Source organism: Salarias fasciatus, chromosome 3 (assembly GCF_902148845.1).
Source record: "Salarias fasciatus chromosome 3, fSalaFa1.1, whole genome shotgun sequence".
Lineage (NCBI taxonomy): Eukaryota > Metazoa > Chordata > Actinopteri > Blenniiformes > Blenniidae > Salarias > Salarias fasciatus.
In genome coordinates this window covers 9233831-9256645 of record NC_043747.1, presented here as the reverse complement: position 1 = coordinate 9256645, position 22815 = coordinate 9233831, and the positions used below count along the sequence as shown (strand labels likewise).

General features: G+C 42.5%; 5 protein-coding genes across 6 annotated transcripts; 1 reads left to right on the top strand and 4 right to left on the bottom strand.

Moving 5' to 3' along the window:
• Positions 1–224: 224 nt before the first annotated feature.
• Positions 225–1945, top strand: naa38 (N-alpha-acetyltransferase 38, NatC auxiliary subunit). Of its 2 annotated transcripts, none has more exons than XM_030087941.1 (3): positions 225–307; positions 1242–1386; positions 1542–1945. In XM_030087941.1, the coding sequence occupies exons 1-3, from the start codon at positions 269–271 to the stop codon at positions 1664–1666; spliced, it is 309 nt and encodes a 102-aa protein (XP_029943801.1). In that variant the 5' UTR covers positions 225–268; the 3' UTR covers positions 1667–1945. The 2 variants fall into 2 exon arrangements, with proteins under 2 accessions (XP_029943801.1, XP_029943800.1); XM_030087940.1 differs by having other exon boundaries at positions 1215–1386.
• A 60-nt stretch (positions 1946–2005) lies between these two features.
• dnajc3b (DnaJ (Hsp40) homolog, subfamily C, member 3b) lies at positions 2006–7606 on the bottom strand. Its single transcript, XM_030087937.1, has 12 exons — positions 7171–7606; positions 6098–6208; positions 5857–5981; positions 5687–5761; positions 5459–5602; positions 4804–4985; positions 4587–4706; positions 4290–4395; positions 4071–4191; positions 3786–3918; positions 3549–3697; positions 2006–3466 (listed from the first exon to the last, which is right to left on the bottom strand). The coding sequence occupies exons 1-12, from the start codon at positions 7319–7321 to the stop codon at positions 3315–3317; spliced, it is 1569 nt and encodes a 522-aa protein (XP_029943797.1). The 5' UTR covers positions 7322–7606; the 3' UTR covers positions 2006–3314.
• A 1038-nt stretch (positions 7607–8644) lies between these two features.
• cldn15a (claudin 15a) lies at positions 8645–11220 on the bottom strand. Its single transcript, XM_030087939.1, has 5 exons — positions 11004–11220; positions 10527–10691; positions 10171–10252; positions 9986–10093; positions 8645–8741 (listed from the first exon to the last, which is right to left on the bottom strand). Exons 1-5 carry the CDS (start codon positions 11218–11220, stop codon positions 8645–8647), a joined length of 669 nt encoding a protein of 222 aa, XP_029943799.1.
• Positions 11221–15696: 4476 nt separating this feature from the next.
• Positions 15697–18243, bottom strand: fis1 (fission, mitochondrial 1). The gene is made up of 5 exons (XM_030087027.1): positions 18159–18243; positions 17604–17736; positions 17222–17298; positions 16556–16661; positions 15697–16471 (listed from the first exon to the last, which is right to left on the bottom strand). Exons 1-5 carry the CDS (start codon positions 18201–18203, stop codon positions 16368–16370), a joined length of 465 nt encoding a protein of 154 aa, XP_029942887.1. The 5' UTR covers positions 18204–18243; the 3' UTR covers positions 15697–16367.
• Positions 18244–19327: 1084 nt separating this feature from the next.
• Positions 19328–21977, bottom strand: LOC115385605 (cytidine deaminase). The gene is made up of 5 exons (XM_030087676.1): positions 21592–21977; positions 20533–20649; positions 19786–19897; positions 19650–19707; positions 19328–19501 (listed from the first exon to the last, which is right to left on the bottom strand). Exons 1-5 carry the CDS (start codon positions 21596–21598, stop codon positions 19388–19390), a joined length of 408 nt encoding a protein of 135 aa, XP_029943536.1. The 5' UTR covers positions 21599–21977; the 3' UTR covers positions 19328–19387.
• Between the last annotated feature and the right edge of the window lie 838 nt (positions 21978–22815).

The window sequence follows — 22815 nt, the reverse complement described above, 5'->3', positions numbered from 1 at the left end:
CACTGACTTTATTCCCAGAATGAAAAAAACAAACTTTTTATTTATTTATTTATTTATTTATTTATTTATTTTTTATTTTAGGTGGCTCTAACCTAACCCTTCCGTGAGTTTTAATCTCCTTAACGTTTGGGGGACAAAATAAAATTTAAAAAAAAAAAAAAAAAAAAAAAAAAAACACCGTTCAAAGAACTACATGTTCCGGGTAAGTTGGTCCGTCACTAAAATCGCTCCGTACTCAAACGTGGGCGAGGAAGCAGGGGAGGAGGTTATGGCAACAATGATTGAGGAAAATGGTCCTTCGATTCATGTATGTATTTTTTACTTTGCTGAGATACATTTCACAAAGGTTTCGTTTGTGTTTCACTGCTGTTAAATCATAAAAGCATTAAACATGTTACCTTCACCTATTCAAGAGATTGCTAATGGCTGTAGCTAAACGTTAGCCACTGGCTAACACGCTAGCTTGTCTATCTATTGAACCAATCTCCTGTTTTAAACATTAAAACCTTCTTAAATACATTAACTTAACACCCGTGTTAATACAGCAGGCGCTGCCAACTCGGCATTATTGGTAAAACAGCCTAAAACTCACCAGCTGGTACATGGAAATGTCTGTTGAGATTTGTAGATGAAATATGAAAGTTTCATATTTAATCTGCGAAAAGCAGAAAAATAACACAATTGTGGTACATGTCATAAAACTAAGCAGCACACAGATTAACTTCTGCTTTAAAAAAAAAAGATCCCTGGGTGCACGCTTTGTGGGTGTTAGCTTCAATAGTTCTAAAATAATATAATCCTATGAGAGAACAGCTAAAATTCCATTATTTTCATATTTGTTGCACTTGTTCGTTCTTCATAGTTGATTAAAAAATGCTCACAGTTGGTATGTCAGGTCGAAATGAGTTGTAATTCCTTACTTAACTTAGCAACACATTATATTCATTTCAAATAGGTGGCAGCACGGTAGAGCAGTGATCAGCACTCTCCCTTCATACTTGTCAGAGTTTCCAGTGCCTGCCGGGTTTTTCTCAGTGGAGTTTGCATGTTCTTCCCTTATGTGTGTATGGGTTTCCTCCTCCCATAATCCAACTTTTCCCCCAGGTGTGAAGTAATCAGTAGTAATTGGGTCCAGTGAACCTGATGAGGATGGATTTTGTCCTGCGGCAGAACATAAATTGTCGGTGAATCAGTGTTTTGGTTGCTTCACTCAGGAGTCCGAGGTGTCCTCGTCGTCACAGGCGCGGCAGAAGCTGGAGGGGCTTCTGAACAAGAACATGAGGATCCGCATGACGGACGGGCGGACCCTGGTGGGGCTTTTCCTCTGCACAGACCGGGACTGCAACGTCATCCTCGGCTCCGCGCAGGAATTCCTCAAGTCCACAGGTACGCAGAGGACGGCACTTCCTGTTTGTTCATTTTATGTCAAATCTATCAGGATCTGTTCCCAGAAATTTTGCTAGAAGAAACACATTTTATTATGTCAGTGTTTGTCGTTGTGGTTGTTTGTGCATGAGTGACCTGGACGCTGTTCTCCGCAGACACCTTCTCCCAGGGCGAGCCCCGAGTCCTGGGCCTGGCCATGATCCCCGGCCACCACGTGGTGTCCATCGAGGTGGAGGCGGACAGCCTGGACGACACGCAGGGATTTGGAGCGAGCCACTGACCGACGCCTGCTCGTTCTGGACTGCTCTCGACTGTTCATGTCAGCCACTCCCACCGAGCGGGATGCGGGGCTGCGGACGAGCCCGAAGAAGAACAGACGTCCACACGGGAGGATTTTACCGCTCGAGACTTTACACAATCAGAGGTTCCGTTCCTGGAGCTCGGCGGTCTGTCCGTCACCGGAGGAAGACGGTGGAAAAAACAAACTGTGCAATGCAGCCAGAGTTTAAAGGAAATGTTTCTGGTCTTTGGTACACTGTGTTTGGAAATAAAATGTCTCTATTTGATGCCTCGTGTCGCTGCATCGTCCACACCGCATGGAGAAATGAGCACAGGCTGGTCTGTTTGAACATTTTAATACATTTCAGTTTGGCAAAACAAAATCTAAACCGACCCGTCCCACCCGGAGTTAAATACAAAGAGCTGCTCACATTTTGGTTCACACATTCGAGCATTACAAGCAGTTATTCATGGCAAAATAACTTAAGTTAAATCTTCAAAATAACCTGAAGTGTCTCACACATCTGCGTAATCAGAACCTCATTTACAAATGTTTTAACTTAACGGTTCGATCTGCGTCTCGGTGCGGCTCTTTGGATAAATATTATCCAAGTATTCGGCTCGCGCTCGCCGAGCTCGGCTTTCGATGTGCGCACGTTCCTGCGAGACCTATTTATAAATGAGGTTCTCGGATAGCCGCTGAAGACACGCTCGGTTTGTAAAGAGTCTCAGAGAGGCTTTAAAAAAAAAAAAAGCCCGCAGAACCGTTTCAGGAGTGGAGAGGAAATGCTGAGGAGTTTTCAAAAACGTGCTCTGAAATGTAAAAAAAAACAAAAAACAATTCATGTTTTGCTGTTGATGATTTTCAGATCTTCCTTGGATTTGGTAACATCGATAATGTTTGCAGTTTTAGTTTGGTGGTCAATTCCGGATCGTGGGTCGAGATCAGCGGCTTATTTGAGTGAAGTCGTCCCGACTGGCTCAGGCGGGAGTGAGGGCAGGACTTCATCCAGCCGCTGCGGAGCGCCGTCCGTGTTTACATGAGGCGTCTGGTTGGAACCGATGCGAATTTAAAGCGATATCAAAACCGTCACAGAGCGCCGACAGAGACTTAAGATCCACAGGAACACACAGGATTTATATGATGGTGTCACCATAAACATGGAGACTTAATACGGATCTGTAAAATATTAAAATAAAAAAAATCCTGGAGTGTAGAGACGTTTTGACACAGGCTGAGGTCAGTAAACCTTCAGAACGCTGGAAGAAAAGCGGCAGACATGCTTCCCGAGTGACGTCCAGAGCATTAAAAAAAAAAAACCTCTCAGGAAAAGTACAAATGGCACAAAAAGAAATGAAAATGAAAAAGAAATGAGTTTCAAACATCCCCGACGGCGGTTTCCAGCCGCCATCTTCACCACGATGTGCCGACACTTCTTCACCCACAGTCAGGTCCAGAGTTTCATAAGAAATCTTTTTTTTGTTTTAAATTCAGGAGTCAAGAGAGTAGCCGATCCAAGTTTTGAGGAAGACGTATTCAACAAATCTACGATGTTTTCCTCCAGTTTCTTCACTCAGGTCAAATCCAAAGCAGAAAAAAAAAAAAGACACAAAAATAAAAATGGCACCGGATGTTTGTCCTCCTCTCTTTAGTTGTACTCGAATTTGAAGTGGAAGCTGCCGCCGGACTCGAACGGGTTGAAGTGAAAAGGCCAGCCGTGGTGAGCTCCGCCGCCGCCGCCGCCCTGCTGCGCCTCCGGGTCCAGCGGGTCCTCGCCGGCGTCGAACTTCTGCCGCATCTCTGGGGACAGATTCAAGACGTGGTGAGGCACGAGGGAGGGTTTCAAACCACCTGCGTCCACCAGCTGCTCTCCGGTCCTGACCTGGGTCTGTGAGCACCTCCTTCGCCGACGCGATGTCGATGAACTTCTTCTCGGCTTCTTTTTTGTCCGACTCGGACTGGAAGTTGTCCGGGTGCCACTGCTGCGCCAGCTTCCTGTACGCCTTGATGATCTCCTGCTTGTTGGCGTTCCTGAAGGAAAAAAAAAAGAAAAGGAAATGATGTCAGGAGCAGGAAGGTCATTCATGAAGCGACCTGTCTGGAGTTTTCCCGCCGTTACCTGCTGACACCCAGGATCTTGTAGTAGTCCCTCTTCCGGGAGATTTTCAGCAGCTTCTGCGCTCGCTCCAGCCCCTCTCTGATCTCGTTGCTGTCGCTGTCGAACTCTCTGGCTTCCTGGTAGTCCTCCACAGCTGCAGGGAAACACATAGAAAGAGAATGTTACAAACAAACTTGTTGTATAAAGGCTGAAAACACTTTCTTTTTTTTCCCTAGAGTGAATGTCATTTACGACAGCTACACCTATTTTCATGAAATTAGCTTCGGGTGTTGAATTTCCTGCTACCTTTCTCGTACTCCTGGTTCAGGATGTAGGCCTCGGCCCGGTCTCGGAGGATGTTGGCGTTGCGGGGGTCCCTCTGGTGGGCCTCCGAACACTGATCTATCGCTTCAGCAGGCAACTTTTGCTGAGAGTAACAAAAAAGTTAAAAAGGAATCAGGGGAAGAGTTTGGCTTCTGGAGCCGTGAAACGCCGTTTATCTCTCTCTCTCTCTCTCTCTCTCACCTTGACGAGACAGAAGCAGATCCTCTCCTTCGCCAGGTTAGTATAGTAAACAACATCCGGCTCAGTCTTCATGACTGACTCATACTTCTCAATCGCTTCCTGATGCCTAACGGGGGGGAAAAAAAAAAAGAACTTTTAAATGTGCAAAACTGCAATCCTGGATTAGAGGAACACATTTTGCCTTCAGCCAAAGATCAGGCTCAGAATCCTGTGTTAATGAACACGTCCAGGACAATAATCCTCCCCGCTGAGACACTTCTCGGCTGAAAGTGGCACTAATCCAGCTGGCATACACACCTCCCCTCCTGGATGTACTCCTCCGCTGAGTCCAGCTGCTTGCTGAGCTTTTTCACCTGCTTGTAGTGACTGAAGCACTCCTTGTCGTCCTGGTCCAGCTTCAGGCACTCCCTGATTTGACTGCGGAGAGGCGAGAGGGGGACAGGCGGGAGTGAGGGAGCGGGGCCGAGGAGAGTCCTCCCCGTTCGCATAGCGTCGGTGTGGCATGGGGGCTCACTTGAGCGACTCGTGGTGCTCCCCGAGGCTGTAGTGCAGCGTGCTGAGCTTCAGGAAGGCGGCGCGGTTGTCGTTGCGCAGCCTGGCGGCTGGAGTGAGGTCCTGGATGGCCTTCTGCGGGTCTCCCATTCGGATGTAGCATTCTGCACGCAGCTCCCGCGACTCGGGGTCCCAGGGGGAGATCTGACGGGGAAAATCCATGCAAAAGATTTTAAAATAAAAACAAGCAAAGACATAAAAAAAAAAGCAAAGTCATGGGTTTCAAATGACATGAGTGACAAGAAGAGGAATTATGCAGCGTTAAGTTCTTCAATTGTTTTCTAATTGATCATAATTTCTTCCATTCTTTTTAGGGTGCGTCTCCAACAACAAGTGATTACAGTTTGGCTGAGTCAGGCGTAACATTATCCTGATGCACAACCGAACTGGGACTCACATGAATGGACAATAGTGAGAACACGAAACAAAGACCAAATGCATGAAGCTGACCGATCTCCTAGAAATTCAGAACAAACTGAGAGCAAATGAGACTCTGAAGTGAATCACATCGAGCCATAACACAACTTGTATTTCTCATGTGGCGCCACGAAAATAAAAACCTCACGATATCATGCTCAAGGCCGGTGTTGAAACCGTCCTCCTCAGACAGCACTGACCTCGATAACTTTCTCCAAAACGGCGATGGCAGTGCCGTAGTCGCCTTGGTGGTACGTGGCGTGAGCGTCCTCCTGCCACGCCTCCAGCTCGTTCACTTTCATCAGCTGATCTCGAGCCTCTTCGTGATCCGGAGAACGCTGCAGCTGAAAAGGCGAGCAAGAACTCTCCGTTAGCACATCAAGAATAACGATTCACGAGTTGGAAAAGCCGCGTGCCGCTGAACCTACCACTGCTACGAAGTCCTGGCGGGCCTCCTCCGTGTTGCCCTGCTTCAACAGGATGTTCCCTCTCTGCAGGCGGGCCTGAGAATGAAGGGCGATAAAACGACGGCACGTGAGAGAAAGAACACAGTGAGCACCAAGATCAGAGGTGATGAAGAGAGAGCAGGTGAACTTACAGCCAGGAAATCAGGCTTGAGTTGGATGGCTCTTGTCAGATCTGGAAGAGCAGATTTGGATTTTCCCATGGCCAAGAACACCGCAGCCCGCTTGTAGTAGGTCAGGTAATTCTTAGAGTCTCCCTCTGGAAAGGATCAAAGCACCAAGCATGAAAAGCCAAGCTAAAAAAAAAAAACACAATCAAACTGAAATATCAGCAGGTGGTAAAAGGAGGACGCGTGTCGCTGTGTGAAAGCTTACCCACAGCGGAGTGGTAGTGGGACAAGGCTTCAGCCAGCTGACCGGCTGCCAAGAGTTTGCGGCCCATCTCCAAGTGGTGCTCGATCTCCACATGAGTCGCCCCCAAGACACCTGTAACGCAACACCGGGTCTGAAATACACCGCTGACCGAGATCACCAGACGGCGACTAAACCGGCAGACCATGATGCAGCAAATCGTTGCGATTTATTTAGAATTAAAAATCCGTTAATGTGACGTCCAGGCATCGGAGCAACTCCAGACACACACCACACGATCTGTTTTTAGAACAAACGGGAGTGAATTTTAGCAAGAAGCCTCCTGAGTATGAAGTTTTGAGTTTCTGTTCCTGTGCAGACATTCTGATTCACCAACGTTTTTCACAGCAGAATCTGTGATCATTTCAGACCTTAGTTCAGCCACACCTGTTCCGGGCTCTTGTTTCTTATCAAAAACCGGTGTGGTTTCTAATTACACTGGACTTTTGATATAGTTTGTAGATAAGAGCACTCCTACTTTATTTAGAAGTCCTTGAGTGAGAACAAACATGTCCCTTTAACTTCCTCCATAGTATAAAAACAATACCAGATGGTCTACATCATATATCTTTGTCAAGGCAGAATTTAAGGGAAACTTATTGATCAAATTACATTATGAACATGCACTTTATGAAATGAATGCATTTTAGCAAAACATCCACTATCGCCACTATCGTGTGTTCCTTTTATTTGATTAGAACAGGTAAGTAACCTTTCAAAAAGAGTTATTTGGACCAATAACGTAGTTACTACCGGTTTAAGAATTAAATCTACTACACTGTTGTTTGTCCTCCGTTTGGCATCATTTCAATCCACTGCTAAATGAATGTATTACATTGTAAGCGGTTATAATATGAGTGTTTCGTGGATGTTTGGCGCCTGTGTGACAGCGGCTGCTGGGCGATGTCTAGTCTCTGTGTCAACTCAAAGCAAGCTGTGGTGATGTAACCTGTGTCTGCTGAGAACTTTTAAATGCCGGTGCTTGACTTCCAGAAGCTTTTAAAGTGGTGTTTTGAGAAGCCAGGAAGCGGTCTCACCGTCCAGCTGGATGTCCAGGATGACACAGAGCAGGGACAGGGAGCACAGCACCCCGCTGAGTCCACTCCGGCCGCACGCCTCCATCACCCCGGGACCGGAACTCTTCACGGCTCTGCGTCCACGAACACTCGAACCACCGCCGGGGTTCATTCAAACTGTGACATTTTCTAATAGGAACTCGTCTTTTTTTTTACCCCTCTCTCTCTGCTCTCCCGAAACAAGCTACGACGGCGTATTTACGGTCCGGTTCGGACAGGGTTCCGTGTGGAAATAAGATACACTAAAAGGTTCCGTTTTGTTTTGGGCGAAAAAAAAAATCAAATACTCACTGGCGCTTTTTCTTCAAAAAATGCACTTTAATTAAAGTTAAATGATCCTGTCGTAACTTGCTGGTGTAGCGGTGAGAACAGCTGATGAAGTGTACACTTTGCGAACCAAGCCCTCCCCGCCCACTTCCCCCGCCCGGACTGGCCTACATTTCGGTGGTTGGTCCACGGAGCGCACATCCGGGTCCGTCCAGAAACGTGGGCCGCGCTCATTGGAGAGGTTATTTTAACTCAGCGGGCACTCCCATAATAACACCGTCCGTCCCTGCATGCCGGCGTGCATCCCATAATAACACCGTCCGTCCCTGCATGGATGCTGCAGCCAGAATGGCAACATTAATCAGTTATATACATTCTCTGTGTTATTAAATGTGTGAAAATATTGATTATTTGCTATATCTTAACATACAAGATAAGAAAAAAGAAATAAAGTGAAATAAATGTGTTTTTTTTTTTATCTAAATCTATCAAGTACACACAGGATGTCAAAGGTCACTGCAGCTATTTTGAGTTATAGTTTAATTGAAATGACACAAGTCTTACCTTCCCCTTTCATTTTCACACAAATAAGAGCAACAACGCACTGTTGACAGAGCATTTATTAAAAAAAAGAAAATGTACAGTACAATCACAGTCCGTGTTGTCTGGAATGCAAAGTTAAAAATACAATATTTAGCATAACATGTTCTATATAAAAGAAGAGCAAGCCATCATCAGAACAAACATAAAAGTCCTCCACTGTCCGCCAGCTACCTATAAAACTGTACAAAACAACAAATATCTGAATCACCACACCGTGATGTTCCAGCACATGACTGAATTTCTTTCAAAAACGAGTGGCGGTCAGTAGATAATTTGAGAATACAATCATTGAAGACGTCCAGTATTTTTGAAGGCATATGCAGCGATGACTGCAGTAGATTTGTGCACCCTTTCCACTACTGATTGTATTTATTTTACAATACACATTTGATACAGTGGTTAACACGGCGCTGTTGTGTTTAAGTTACTTTCATGAATGGATATTTGATGCGCTGTTCCACAGTGACAAACAAAAATCTCCATCTGAAGTGCACAAAGAAAAACTGAACAGCACGGCAGACGTCAGCAGAAATCCCCATCCTGAGAGGAGGTCACTGCATCCGGCTCAGACGTAAGCGTTTCGTCCATAAGTGCTGGCCCCCACGCTTCTGGCGGGCGCAGCTGCAGAATAAGCTGTTCCTCTGGCGTCGTAGGCCAACGGGCTGCAACGCAAACAGGTTAAACACAAAATGAGTCAATTACACAGAAAGCATAGTAAAGAAACTATTATGCTGGAGAGCAATCAAAGGGAAGGTGTAACTTTAATGATGGCCTTCATTCAACCACCAAGGAGAAAAAGAAAAAGCCCCAAAGCAACAGGAAAGCATGAGACTCCTAACCCTGCAGCCGTTGCAGCATATTTGCTTGTCATTTGTTATCAAAATAAGGCCCTCAACACAATATGGGGTCCTATGGAAAGCTGATGGAGGTCCTGCATTTAAACCATAAAGTCTGACTTTATGTTTGGACTTGTCAGGATGTAAAAACACAAAACAAGCATTAACTCAAATTATATACAGTTTAAGTCTTCTGAAACCAGTTCCTGCTAAATGTGTGTCTTCTTGACCCGGAAATCCATATTTGAATCTTTAAGTCCTGATTTGACCACTAGATGGCGCCAAACCTCATATTCTAAAAAAACAAATACCAACAATTTTTCTAGCTGTATGTCATGATTAACACACAGTCATTTCTATTTATTTTCAAGCATGCACACCTGATGTCGTAGTTATATTATATATTATACAGTTGAACTAAGTTACTCTCATCAATGGACATCATGTAAATAAATAAACAAACAAAAAATACCCTGTTAATTTTTATCAATGGCCAACTCAAATAAAAATAGAGCTAATACTTTGACTTTAAAGGTGCAGGAAACATAATTTGGAGCTAAAGGTGGTTCGTTAAAGTGAAAGAAGGAAAACAGATAATCAAGATACCTAAAAATGAAACTTTTAATTTAAAGGAAGTAATAAATTATCTGCAGAATGCTGCAATTCACTTCGCCACACAAAGAACTGCACTCGGTTAGCAATCCTAAACTATCTCTTTACAACACAAACACTAAGTACTAAGGTATGATAACCTTGTTAATGTGGACTGGAACTGGAGTTTGCATGTTTTCCCATGATTTCTGTTTTCTTCAGTTAACCTGGTTTTCTCCGACAGACCAAAAACACGCATTTCAGGTAAATCGGCAACTTTAAATTGCTCGCAAGTGAGCATGTTTTTGTCCTGTGTGGGACTTGTGAGCTGTTTGTCTTTTTACCCATAACAGCGGGAACCGCTTCCAGCACCTTGTGACCTTGAACTGGATAAAGTTGTGCAGGAGATAAAAGGATGGAAGCCTGCAGTTGATTTCAGTAGCACATGGCAGAGGTCCAGCTTTCGGTAGAGAACTCACTATTTTTCCTGGTTGCCCATTCTGCAGGAGCAGCTGAGACAGGCTCCTCCGGCGATGGCGAGCACCGCCGAGCACCAGCCGATGTACAGCCCTTCTCCGATTTCATACCTTCAAGAGGAATCACAGTTTCAGTCGGCTGTGAATCGAAAACCAAAAACCACCAAACAGAGCAGGCAGCGCCTCACCTGATGCCAGGATAGAACGGGTCAAAGAAATCCTGAGTGATGTTGAAGGCGTACCAGGACACCGAGACCATCGTGCACAGACCTTCAGAGAGCAGAGAGAGAGAGGCTTGACTTATCAAGAGAGGAGTGGTGGAGCTGCCAGGTTTACACATGTTCCCAAACTCTTGAAGGAAACCAGGAGAAAAGAAACGGGCGGAAATATTGTAAAACATGATCATAATTTATCCTCCTGTTCCGAGTTCCTTTCGCCGCTCTATTTATGGGGCGGTGAATACGACTATACAACCCTGAATTTAACTGATTTATATATTTTTAAAATACTTTGCCAGATATTTCCCCTTGTGGTGTTTTATTACCTTGGAGGATAAAAAAGATTCCTGCGGTGCCTGCGATCCTCCCTTTGAGAACATAGTTCTCCCCCCCGGCCTTGGAGCACTGCACTCCTATCAGGGCACCCATCAGTCCGAAGGTGCCCAGCACGATGGACGTGATCATCAGGGCACGGGAGGCCTGGATGTAGCCTGGAGACGGGAGCGCAACACAAACACTTCACTTCCACACCTGTAACATGTGGTCTGCTTTACGAGAAAAGAAAAGTGATGGTTTTATGAGGCCTGATAGACGACGGGATGTTTCTCCACAGTTGTGTTTTGCAATAACAGAGCAGAAAGTTGAGCAAAAAGGGCCTCAAGAAACACAAAACTGTCCACTAAATGCTGCTCTTCGTTACATAGACATGCTTTCTGGATCTACAACGCCAATATTGGCATGCAGACATCATTAAAAATCAGTTTTTATAAGTTTAAATTCCCGTTTTAACTTGGTGAACATACCGCTCAGAGCGAGGAGTGATGGGAACTCCCTGCAGTTGTGGACCCCGGTCGAGTCCGTGGCGCAAGACATCCACAGGTTCTCGTAGATGGTGGAGGTGGTGATGACGTTCCCGTCCACCGTGGAGGTCCTCCAGTACCGGTTCGGCAGCGTAACCCCGACCAAAATCCAGCTCAGAAAGCCCAGAATCAGAGCCACCACTTCCACGATCGGATCCATCACCCCTCCTCGGTCCGGCAGTCGGGATAATTAATGTCCAGAACTCGAGATTGTATTTGAAAAATGAACAAATAAATGAATAAAAATCGATCAAAGCTGCTGTTGAAGTGAGAGCTTGAGATTCTCCTGAGGGAGCGTGTGAGAGCCAGCAACGTATGAGAGATATTTTCAGCTGAACAGATATGTATAATGATTTATATGACCTGCTGTCTCTCCTCCCCCTGCAACACACACACACACACACACACACACACACACACACACACACACACACACACACACACACACACACACACACACACACACACACACACACACACACACACACACACACACACACACGTAATCAGTGTGGGCCTTTCTCATTAACATTCCCCAGCTCGTTCCTCTTACCTGAACTCTCTTAAGTGATTGTTTAAAGCTTGACCCCGACCTTAACTGTGACCTTTGACCGGGACCGCTCATCCTGACCACAAAATCAATGAGATCGATGGACGAGGGGTCCTGCTGTGACCCCCCGCTCATGAAATAGGACAGAAGAACTCTGCTCCAAAGATTCGGACCTCACAAAGAGGGTGAAACTTACACACACACACACACACACACACATCTTGCGTTTTACACCCCTGAAACTGAACAGGTGTTTATCAGCTTGTTCTCCGGGTTCAATGTCCATCTCTCTCCGCGACTCTTCGTGTGTGTGTGTGTATTTTCATCGCTACTCGTCAAAAACATCAGAACAATTACATTCGATTTTTAGATTTTTACTTCTTTTAAAGTAGTTATATTGAAATGATCAGCATTTTCCCAAAAATGTGTACAAAGTGAGTCTACAATCAAAGATTTACAGCTATTACTGGAAACCTTATGTACGTGTGGGTGTGGGTGTAAGCTGGAAATTAGTCATAAATATGGGTTATTAATTGAACACTGACATTTTGACTGCCTCACCTCATTTGCCTACATTAAAATGGAAATAAAATTGGGTAAATTTGACACGTTAAAAGTGTTCAGATAATAAACTGAGATGGTAATCCGGTTCAATGTCAAGAAAATCAAAATTTTCAACAGGTTCAAAGCATGTTTAAGCAAACCGTACAGTTTAACAAGCCTTTTTGTTTGGTGTTTTTATTCAGATATCAGAAAATTGAATAATATGATCTCAAAAACTAGTAGATTGAATTTGAAATTATTACATTAAATTGGCTTTTTTTTGTCTCATATTTTAAGTTTGTAAAGATAAATACAAAGTACAGCATTTGAAAAACAGTCTCAACATTTATCTCCATGTTTTGAACCAGCCTGGATCTGTTCTCTCCTCCTGAGGAGACAGTCTGATATTTTTTTTTCACTGTATGAAACCGGCTCTCTCTCTCTGTTTTATTGTCTCTGTCGTTCTGTCTCAAGGCCGTAAAGACCCAAGGACACCGGGACCGACAGTCACACCTAGAATCCAGGAGAGAAATCAACATTCGACTGGTTTTATTTAAAGCCGGAGCTGCTGGAACAAGACAAAGGTCTAAAGTTTCTGTGTTTGTCTGTCCTCATTAATAATCCTCCCGATAGCTGTTGGGTCAGCATTACACAAAAAGCAGGGCACTCCGAGTTCCAACACTGATAATGCTCAGATAAATCTCAACCTGGATCTCTCACACAGAGCCGTCAGGAGCATGGAGGCGAGCTGATCTGTAAAGCAGCAAATGATGAAGAGAGAGGGTTCAAAAACAGACGCGGACAGTAAACCTGGCTGGGGCTGTTCCTCAGCAACCTGCTGGTAAAGGAAAGTGTGTAACCAGGAAATGAAGGCACGGCGAGGGCTGTAAAACGTAATTAAAGTTCACATTTTGAAAGGGGAGACAGGTTTATGTGACAGGTGAAATGGAAATTCTGTAAAACAGGTGTTTTTATATGTAGTGTTGGTTTTTATATGTAATGTTAACCTGAATCGGTTTAGGGAAGATGCTCTGGAGTCTTCTGTGAAAAAATTATATGAACTTTTTACAATGAATAAATGAGGGGAGCTGCCAGCATTCAGACAGTAGCAGACCTGACTTTTTTGGCAGTCACAGAGATTTTTATGTTTCCGTCATGATGACTGAGACAGTAAACAGGACTTTACTGGGAACAGTAGTTTCTGAAACAAAATCCAACAGCAGTGGAGCGTTTCCACCGTTAGTGTCTCAATATTATATGGCTATAAAATAATCTTCTGGTCCATTCAGGGATCAAACAGTTGTGAATTTTCCTGTGAGGCTCCTTGTTAGAAAGCAGAAAGTTGTGCAAGAAGCAGTGAAACACTAAACAGTGTATTTAAAAGTTTACAGAAGGTCACATTTCTCTCTCTCTCCCTTTTTAACGCCAGTTCAGTGAAACCGTCGCCGTCGTCCACTGAGAGGTAAACCCGGTCACCTGGCCTCAGTTCTCCTGAATCCATCCACACCTGCGCTGCTCGGAGAGGTGGATCTTGTCCCTCCATAAACGCCTCGTTTTACAACGAGCTGTTTGCAAAAGCACATATTTACAGCTCGTTTGGCTGCAGCGTGGGTAAACTGATAAGTCTGTACCATTAGAGGCGAAATACCACAGTCAGTGTGTCTGTGAGAACAAAACATTCTCTGATTTATTTTTTTGGAACTGTTTTTTTGATTATTGGAGAAGAGACTCTGTAACTTTCAGTTCATAGAGATAAACTTCTACATGTTGTAGACATGAGGAAATAATGTCCCATCTAAAGGAACAGTAATATATTAAAATAAAAGATTAATTAAAATGAGTGTTGAGGAGTTTTTACACGTGTACAATATATCTGTGCGTGTCTTTCATCTTCCCCTTTAAGTTTTCCTCCTATGGCAACAATGTAGCACATGTTATTATATTGCATTATTCTACTATATCTTATACTATGTTGCATCAAAATGTGTCACATTGTAACAAAGTAACATAAAATTCCATTTTGAATCATGACGCATCATCATATTGTAGCATAACTTATGATATTGTAACTTTGTATCATTATAATCTCCCTGTATTCCAGTCATAAGTGTATAATATCAGAGCCTATCATTGCACTGTAACATTTGGATGTGTCCCATCAAAGTCGTATTTTATCCCCATATCTCTTTGATTTGTCACGTGGCGGCGTTTTATACGGTCAAGACCTTCAGGCACGACATAAAGCACACAAACAAGCCCTTGAAATCAAAGCAGGCCAGTAAAAAGGAGGAGGTCGATCCTGATCCGTCAACTTTGCACACTTTCAAGTGTCATCAGCCAGTGAAACGTATCATCTGTCTCTGTGTCACTAAGTGAGATGAGTCCATAAAAAGCTGTTACGGATCATTCTGTAACCTGAAATGATTCCCGGGCGACATGTTTACAGGGCGTTGGTTAGCCCAATACACCGTGTTCTCCGTCCATTTATTTATAGTGATTACACATTAATATCCCTCCGCTGGGCTTTAAAGCACAACGATGCTCTATGAACATTGGCCCTGTTAGTGAAAATGTATATGAGATTTCAGTTGTTTTATATTTACATTCTGCTCCTTTTTCCGTGCAGGTGTTTTTCTGTTTATTCACGGTTCCTCAGAATCAATCTGAGGCTCCGTTTCTTAACCTTTCCCCACTCCGCCGCCTGTTTCACACCATTGGAATCGATTGTTTTCACCGATTGTCCCTGGGGAGTTTCGGTCCCATCAGGTGAGTTAATGACTAACTTCCCACGAGGCTGATAACGCCACACAAGGCTGATAGCCTCCATAAGCCTTCCTGTCGTAAAGCCGCGCCGGCGACTTGAATCTCCCCGCACAGGCTGAGATACGAGGACGGCAGGAGCCGAAGTAGGCCATTCACGTTTTGTTTTTCCTTCTTCCTGCAGCTTGATCTTTTGTTCAAACCTTCACACGATTACAGACAGCCTCTTACCCAGCATCCACCAAAACCTGTCTGTGAATTCAACGGTTAATAAATAACAGCGGGAAGAATGGAAGAGCACTCTGGACTTTGCCTTATCAATAAAATAATCTTAAGAAAATGAATGATTTGGGTGGGAGCTGCACGTGTGTGTGGGTGGAACGCTACTGTTCAGTTTCCTCGCTTAAAATGTTTTACTACTAGTTGATTATTCATGACATCTGCTTTTTAGCAGATTAAATCTTTCCCCATTCAGATACTGAGATCTGAGTAGTGATTTCTGTAAAGAATTATTTATATCTTCTATCAATCAAACAGAAAAAAAGAATGTTTGTGGGCATAAGATACAAAAACTTTCATGGTTTCATCAGTGGAAAATTTTCATTTGGGTAAATCTTTAACTCTTGCTAACGTCTAATTAGACATGATTCATTCTACTGCCTGATTATCGGCTTCATGTTGCACAAAACAATTTCTTGGCCAATATCCACCTCTTTCAAAACAACCCTTAATAAACACATGCATGTGCTCAGAGCTTGATAATAATGTCAAATCCATCTTATCTTACACTATTTGATTTATTTTATTTAACAAGAATGAAAGAACAGCTGATTAAATGCAGCAGAGGTGAATGTTGGTGATGCATCAAAATGTTAAATGTTACATTTCAGCAGCCCTCTTCCAAGATGTATTTAGGATAGATTAGAAAAAAAAGGAGCTTTCTCAATAGATGAAAACATCTCATAATTTTTTCAACCTTCTCCAAGACGAACAGCATCACCAACAACAGACTCTGCTCCTCTTGACATCGCGTCTCCGCTTTTCTTCTGCACTTTCTTCGACAATTCAAAAACAACGAAACACAAACCGAACCACGACTTCCCTTCCAGAAACATAATTTGGACAAAATATAAATATGAATAAAGTCAGGTGGAAGTGCAAACAACTTTTTTTGTAAATCTGAACCACACCTTATTTGTTTTGGGTAACTGAGAAGTAATGAGAAAGTGTCACGCTGTTGTTGTGTGAAAAGACAGCCAGATGAACAAAACACTGCCTGTTAACCCTGTTAAAGTATGAAAACATGATATTCACTGGCATCGCGTCAAACTTGAGTTGCAGAAAATGTTCAGCTTTGAACCGTCATCACACATCCTTCAAGCTTGAGCCAAACGAAAAAAAAAAAGCCTTGACTGGTCGTTAACGCAGGTCAGTCCAGGAAAGTCGCGCCCAGGTTAGGATTTGGCAGCTCCCTTTGACACGGCCAGGCCGATGAGGCCCGCCAGGCCCGCCACTCCGAGGCCGATCCCGCCGACGATGGCCATGCCCACCAGGCCGTCTGGATGACAGAGGTCAGGAGAAAGAATTAAATCACTGAGATGACCGGAAAACGTCACCGTTCTCTTTTGTGACTGATCCTCACCTTTCTTGAGAGCCTTGTCGATGAGCTTCTCCAGCTCCAGAGCCTGCTTGTTGGTCGGCTCATTCTTTAGAAGAGTGCGGATGTACTTCAGTGCTTTCTCATATTCCTGATGAAAAAGAAAATAAACTGCTTCAGTACTTTAGGGGGAAAAATCACACGCATGCACAGGTAATACTGATAATTTGGCTCGAACGAGGCTGCATGGTGTGTGCTTTAATGAGATAGAGTGTAAAGAAGGAGCTCATCTTGACCTTCAGACATGAAAAAAACTAATTATCTTGCTCAGGAGACAGGGCAGAGGCTGGCACGTGATTGCACCAGAATGCATCCGAGAAGTGTCTTGATAAAATTTAATGAATGACATCTTGGAGCAGCATGTGAAGTCAAAGCAGTAGTTTTAAATTCAACCAATCAGACAGTTCCGTTTCAGTACTGACCAATCGGTAACAATGCATCCCAAGAGGAGGAGCATGACGTGACACAGCCCTCCTCTGCTTTTTCAATCCATACCAGACTTTGTCCTCTGTTATCAGAAGAATAATAGCCATGCGGCACACACCCATTTGCTTTTCTCTCATTGTTTCGGTGCTACAAACTCAGAAGTCGGTCGTTAAAGACAAAAGTGATGAGAGATGGAGAAAATCTTTAAAAAAAAATGTCACTCACTTTCAGCCTGTAGTTGGCCACTGCAAGGTAGAACAGATAGTCCCGGGAGTCATCCTTTGACGCTTTCTGAACAAGTTCTACAAAAGAAAAAAATTACATCTCTTTAGACTGTGAAATCTGAAAATATGCAAACTCAAATACTACAAAAGTATTTACAACATCAACAGTTTCTCTTTAAATCAGGGCTAAAGTGATTATTGTTTTCATATGCACTTTAACTTTAGTAACTACCTCTCAAACCTTTATTTTTTGTTTCCAACAGTTTGATTTTTATGGGTGAGGCAGGATACACCCGGACATTAAACATATTAGTCAGATTTGGGCTGTAATTACACAACAGAAGTGTGTCAGCGATTTCATTTAACAGAGAGCATGAACTCACCCTCCAGGAGAACAATCCCCTTCTTGATGTCCTCCGAGTATTTACTCCTGATCAAACACCAGGCATATTCAAACTTGGTTTCTTTGGAGACAGCTCCCTTCGTCCGCTCACTGTTGTACTTCTTCTCAAATTTCTACCACAACACACCAAGAAAAAGTTTTAAAACCACTGAAGGAAGTCCCCTCTTTGAAGAAGGCAGTGAAAAACAAACCAGGTCTGCTAATATTTATGTTAACAATCCGGGATGTAGCTCTGTAGTGTGTAGTTTGTCTCGTTTGAACGAGAAACTGATCGAATCTTAATACCAGATACTCAAAGCTTCAATGTGGGTCGGATGTCGTTAGTTAATAAAAAATACGAAAACGCAACGAGCAGATTTTAATCAATAACATCAGCTGTTAGCATTAGCTGACGACACCAACACACGTATCTTTTCACCATCCGTCCAGCTTTTACCGACAGAAACACTCCTCCCGGAACTCAGTAAGGAGTGTTTCAATCCGTAACATAACTATTATAAACGCAAAATGAAGCTTCGGTTCAGGATAAACTTACCAAAAGGTCTTCAGGGGCTACCACATCACTCAAGACAGCCTCCATGTTTCCGGAAACGGATTTTGGACACGCCCACTCAATCACATGACATAAGACGTGCATTACGTAACGACTGGAATTTTCTGGTAACTTTAACTTTGACAACAAGGAATAATAATAATAATAATAATAATAATAATAATAATAATAATAATAATAATAATAATAATAATAATAAACTTTGTAACCCCTAGGACTCCCTTGAAAAAGAGTTTTTTTTAAATCTCCACAGGACCGTTCGAGTTAAATAAATAAATAAGTGAAAAATATTGATTGATTGATTGATTGATTTTATTTGTTTCATTCTTTTTTAAAAGAAAGAAATGAAAGGGAACAGAAAGAAGTGAGACTTATGATGTCTGCCCCTATCAACGTAAAATAAATGACAATTTGTCAAGATTTGTTAACATATCACAAAAAAATATGCAAAATTCAATACAACCATTTCACTAAATCAAAATACAAATACGACCATTTCACAAATAATTACAGATCAAATACAACCATTTCCCAAAATGTAAATACAAAAAAAACCTTAATGAAATATTTTGAAATATGAATATGAATATTATGAATCATTGGTTTTATCGCCACTTTTTTAAAAAAATCAATTAAAAAAAAATCAAACAAATCCTTTTTTGTTTTTAAGCAGTTGTTCCTAAACATATTTTTTGATGTGAAATACCTTTATGTGCCTTGTTTCTGAAAATTGCAACACAAAAAATTGCCCTACCTTAGAGAAAAGCTAAGAAAAAAATAGGAATAAATTTACCTTGAACTTTTCCTGGATCTTATGACTTTTATTATTAATGTATTTATTTTATGGATTAGTCTTCTTCTTCTTCTTTTTGAATAACATCTGGTGGACTGCTACTTTCAGTCCCAAAACGTACCTGGGATGTTTTCTCGTTTTTTTTTTCCAATATGAACTAAAAAGTGGAAAATCTGAACTTTCAACACAAATATACAATTTGATCAAGTCTTCGGCCACATTTAAAACACATTCAGCCACAGAAAAATACCAATGACAGCAAATGAGACAACTGTTTATAAAGAACTTTTATTAACTACAAAATTACTGTTTTATTTGCCATGAACCGAGTCAACAGATTTGGCGGATTGGACAAAATGCATTTTTCAAGCTTTGTTACAGAAGCTGAATGGCATTACAGGATGTTGCAGAGCCACAGTTAGTCCTTTCCGAGGTGTGTTGGTGAAAAGGCTAAAGGCAAGAGTTCACTGAGGCTGGTTTCTTTGTAGGAGCCGTCTGGTTTAGTTAAATATACAATCCAGTCTGTTCCAAACTGTTCAGAGAGACAGAGAAAGATAGTTATGCATGTGATAATGAGAAAATATAATGGAACATGGGTCAGATACACAACTTATAACACTTTCAATGTGGAAAAAGTGAAGTACTGTGAATTGTAATCGTGACACATTGAAGAGATTCACCTCCAAAAGAACCTGTCGACAGGCTCCACATGGCCCAACAAACCGGTCTTTGATATCACTACAGAATGAACAGGAAGAAATGAATATATTAGAGTATTTTTGCACTCTGGGTGTCTGTTCACACTGAGCGTCTCACCAGGTCACAGCGATGGCGGTAAACTGTCTGTGTCCCTCCACTATGGCTCTCTGGATCGCCGTTCGCTCTGCACACACTGTCAGACCGTAGGAGGCATTCTCCACGTTACAGCCTGAAAATACACAAAAAAAAACAAAACAAAAACATCAAGTGGATATCAAGAGAAACAAGCAGAATCCTGGGAGGAAAACAACCAAACGTGAGTTGGATTTATTGTTACTGCAGTGGTAAACAACACTGTGAATCCTATCGCTCAAAACGTGTTCTAAAATTAGATGAAAGATAAGACAAAATGAGATAAGAAGCTTTATTGATTTATTACAGCAGTGGGAGGACAGATTGACACCACATTAAGCACGGAAAACACAATATAATTTACTATCTTGCACCATCAAGGAGAGCATCAGTGATAAAAGGTTGACATTGAAGAAATGCTCTTTATGGAGAGAGAGGTGGTGAAACTGGTGCAGAATAATGAGTAATGTGCCAGAAAAGCATTCAGAAAAACGTGGATTCCTTAAAACTGATACATTCTTGAAGGTGAATCATTAATACTGGGTACATAGTGATGTGTAATGTTTCATAGCTACAACTAATTTAATGCTTAATGATCGACAGTGTAATGTATTATTATTACTTATTTATTCTGCACAGTGAGTAGCTGATAAAATTAGATGCAAAAATAATAAAGTTATAGATGCATTCCAGTGGATTTAACATAACATTGGATGAGCAGGTCGTGATTACCTGTGACGATAGCGCCCTCTGCTGTTAGGATGGCAGCACCGACGGGGAAGTGGCTGTAGGGACAGTAGGCCATGTCCCGGGCCTGAAGGCACTTCGAAACCAGCTCTTTCACCTTATCTGCACAAAGTAAAGACCTCCAAGACATTTGTTGTTCATTTCTTCAAGACAGAAAGTAAAAAACTACCCTCTTGTGGCTGCTTATTTGAATTCTGTATGAGTTGTACTTGTGTTCAGAAAATCACAGCCAGCTTTGGATTCATGACCCACAGTGATCTGGGATTGGCTCCTGCAGCCTGCAACTCTAAACAGGATGAAGCAGTAGTGAAGAGAGATGGATGGACAGAAGTGGCGAGGAATCCCTGTGTGGTTGCTCAAGTCACTGAGGCTGTGGTTTCGAATTGGCCGTCCTTTGTTTGTCCGTCTTGTTTCTGTCTCTGGTTTTACGACACTTCTCCTCCAGTGGCACGGGTCTTCTTCACCTTCTCCCGTCAGCTCTCCTTCTGATGCATTCCTGTGAGCATCTCATCTAACTAGTGCGTCGCCCAACCCTCTGTATGTGTGTGTATCTTCAGACTCCTCGCATCTGCAGCTGCACACAATGAGCTTCTGTCTGTCTGCTGCGTCAGTGTGTGTGATTGTCTTTGTTTGCTGGACACTGATCTCACCAGATGAACCGTCCTGCGTATTTGTGGCTGTGTGCTCGGGGTTGTTGTGACGCAATAGATAAATGACTGATCAAAAACAAATGTTCCTTCATATCGTGGTAGGTGTGCAATCAAACTAAATGTCTCTCGTTATTTGTGATCAAACTGCATGTCTTCTGATTGCACAATAAATCATCACAATAAATGTTCTGCAGTCCTTCCTTGTTCAGTAGAATAAGCACCGTTTCCTTCACTCCCTGTTGACCAACGGGCCTCACAACTCTTTCATGCGACACAGCGCTGGAAAACAAATTCTCGTCCGACTCCCTAGAGGCAGATCGCCTGTAGTAAGGATTAAGCTGATCAGAATAAATAGACAGTTGAAAGTGGGTGTGACATGGAGATGTAGACTCACCTGGCATTGCAGATGAAGACTGACCGCAGGTCTTTTTGGTGGAGGACACTTCTGGATTCTGTCACTTTTGGCCTCCAGGTTTGCTGACTAGGTACTATTTAACCTGGCCTTATTGGCTGGAGGCTTGCAGCGTCAGCCTGGAACTGGAAATGATCTTTGAACGTCTCCTCAAAGTTAAAACTCAAAAACCTGACTGCTGGCTTTGACCTAAAGAGAAGTAGAGCAGTAGAGCACTGAAAAGTGTGCTTGAGCACAACTACTGTGCCTTCTCTTAAATCTTTAAATTATTAGGCCAATTTCAGACACAAGACAAATAGCTTTGCTTTACAGGAACATAAATAAAAAAGAAAACACATTAAAACAAAGCTGTTAAGAACGGCACAAAAAAATCACTTCTATATAATGTTTGCTTATAGGTACTTGACTTTCTCGGAAGTGTTGCTCCTCTGGGGTTCAGAGAAACCAGCTTGCCTCTGTGACAAAGAACAGAGATCGCACACACACGTTGAAGCTGTGTTTACTTCACAAGAGAATGTTTTCTTCCCAACTATGTACATCAACAACAATAATCCAGATAATGACATGCAAAATGGCCTCAAAGAGTCCAAAAGTCCATGTGGCCAAAGCTTATACAACTATACTAGTCACCAACAAATTACATTACAATTCCACAATATATCAGATAACATCATGAACTTCTATACCTCGTCTTTTAAACTGCACTCATTTACTCATCATCAATTAATTACTCAACAATGTTTTCTAAACAATGTTTTTATATACAAATGATTTTCAATTGTACAGTGTTTATATTTTTAACAAATCAATGAAATCACTTTTAACCACATCACTATGTTTTAACGTGATGAACTAAGCGCGTGCTGCAGCAACTGCATTCAAACTCATAATGGCTGTTCTGTATCTAATACAGTACTGGTTTTTTTTACCATAAACCATAAAATATGCACATTCAGTGACACATAAAGCCCAGCAAAATGCGCATTGTTTGAAAAACGTTCCATAAAATGTCCTTAAATAATCTCAAGTGGTTGTTTGGACCAATACTGGTCTGGATTCGCTTATCACCATGTTGCAGATCCCTCACGCTTGACTGACCGGTTGACAGTTCACTCAAAACGATGATACAACTTCGTTTCACTCTCCTTACTGAACACAATATTCTCCTGAACATGTCACAAACCAGACAATATCACAGACGTCATT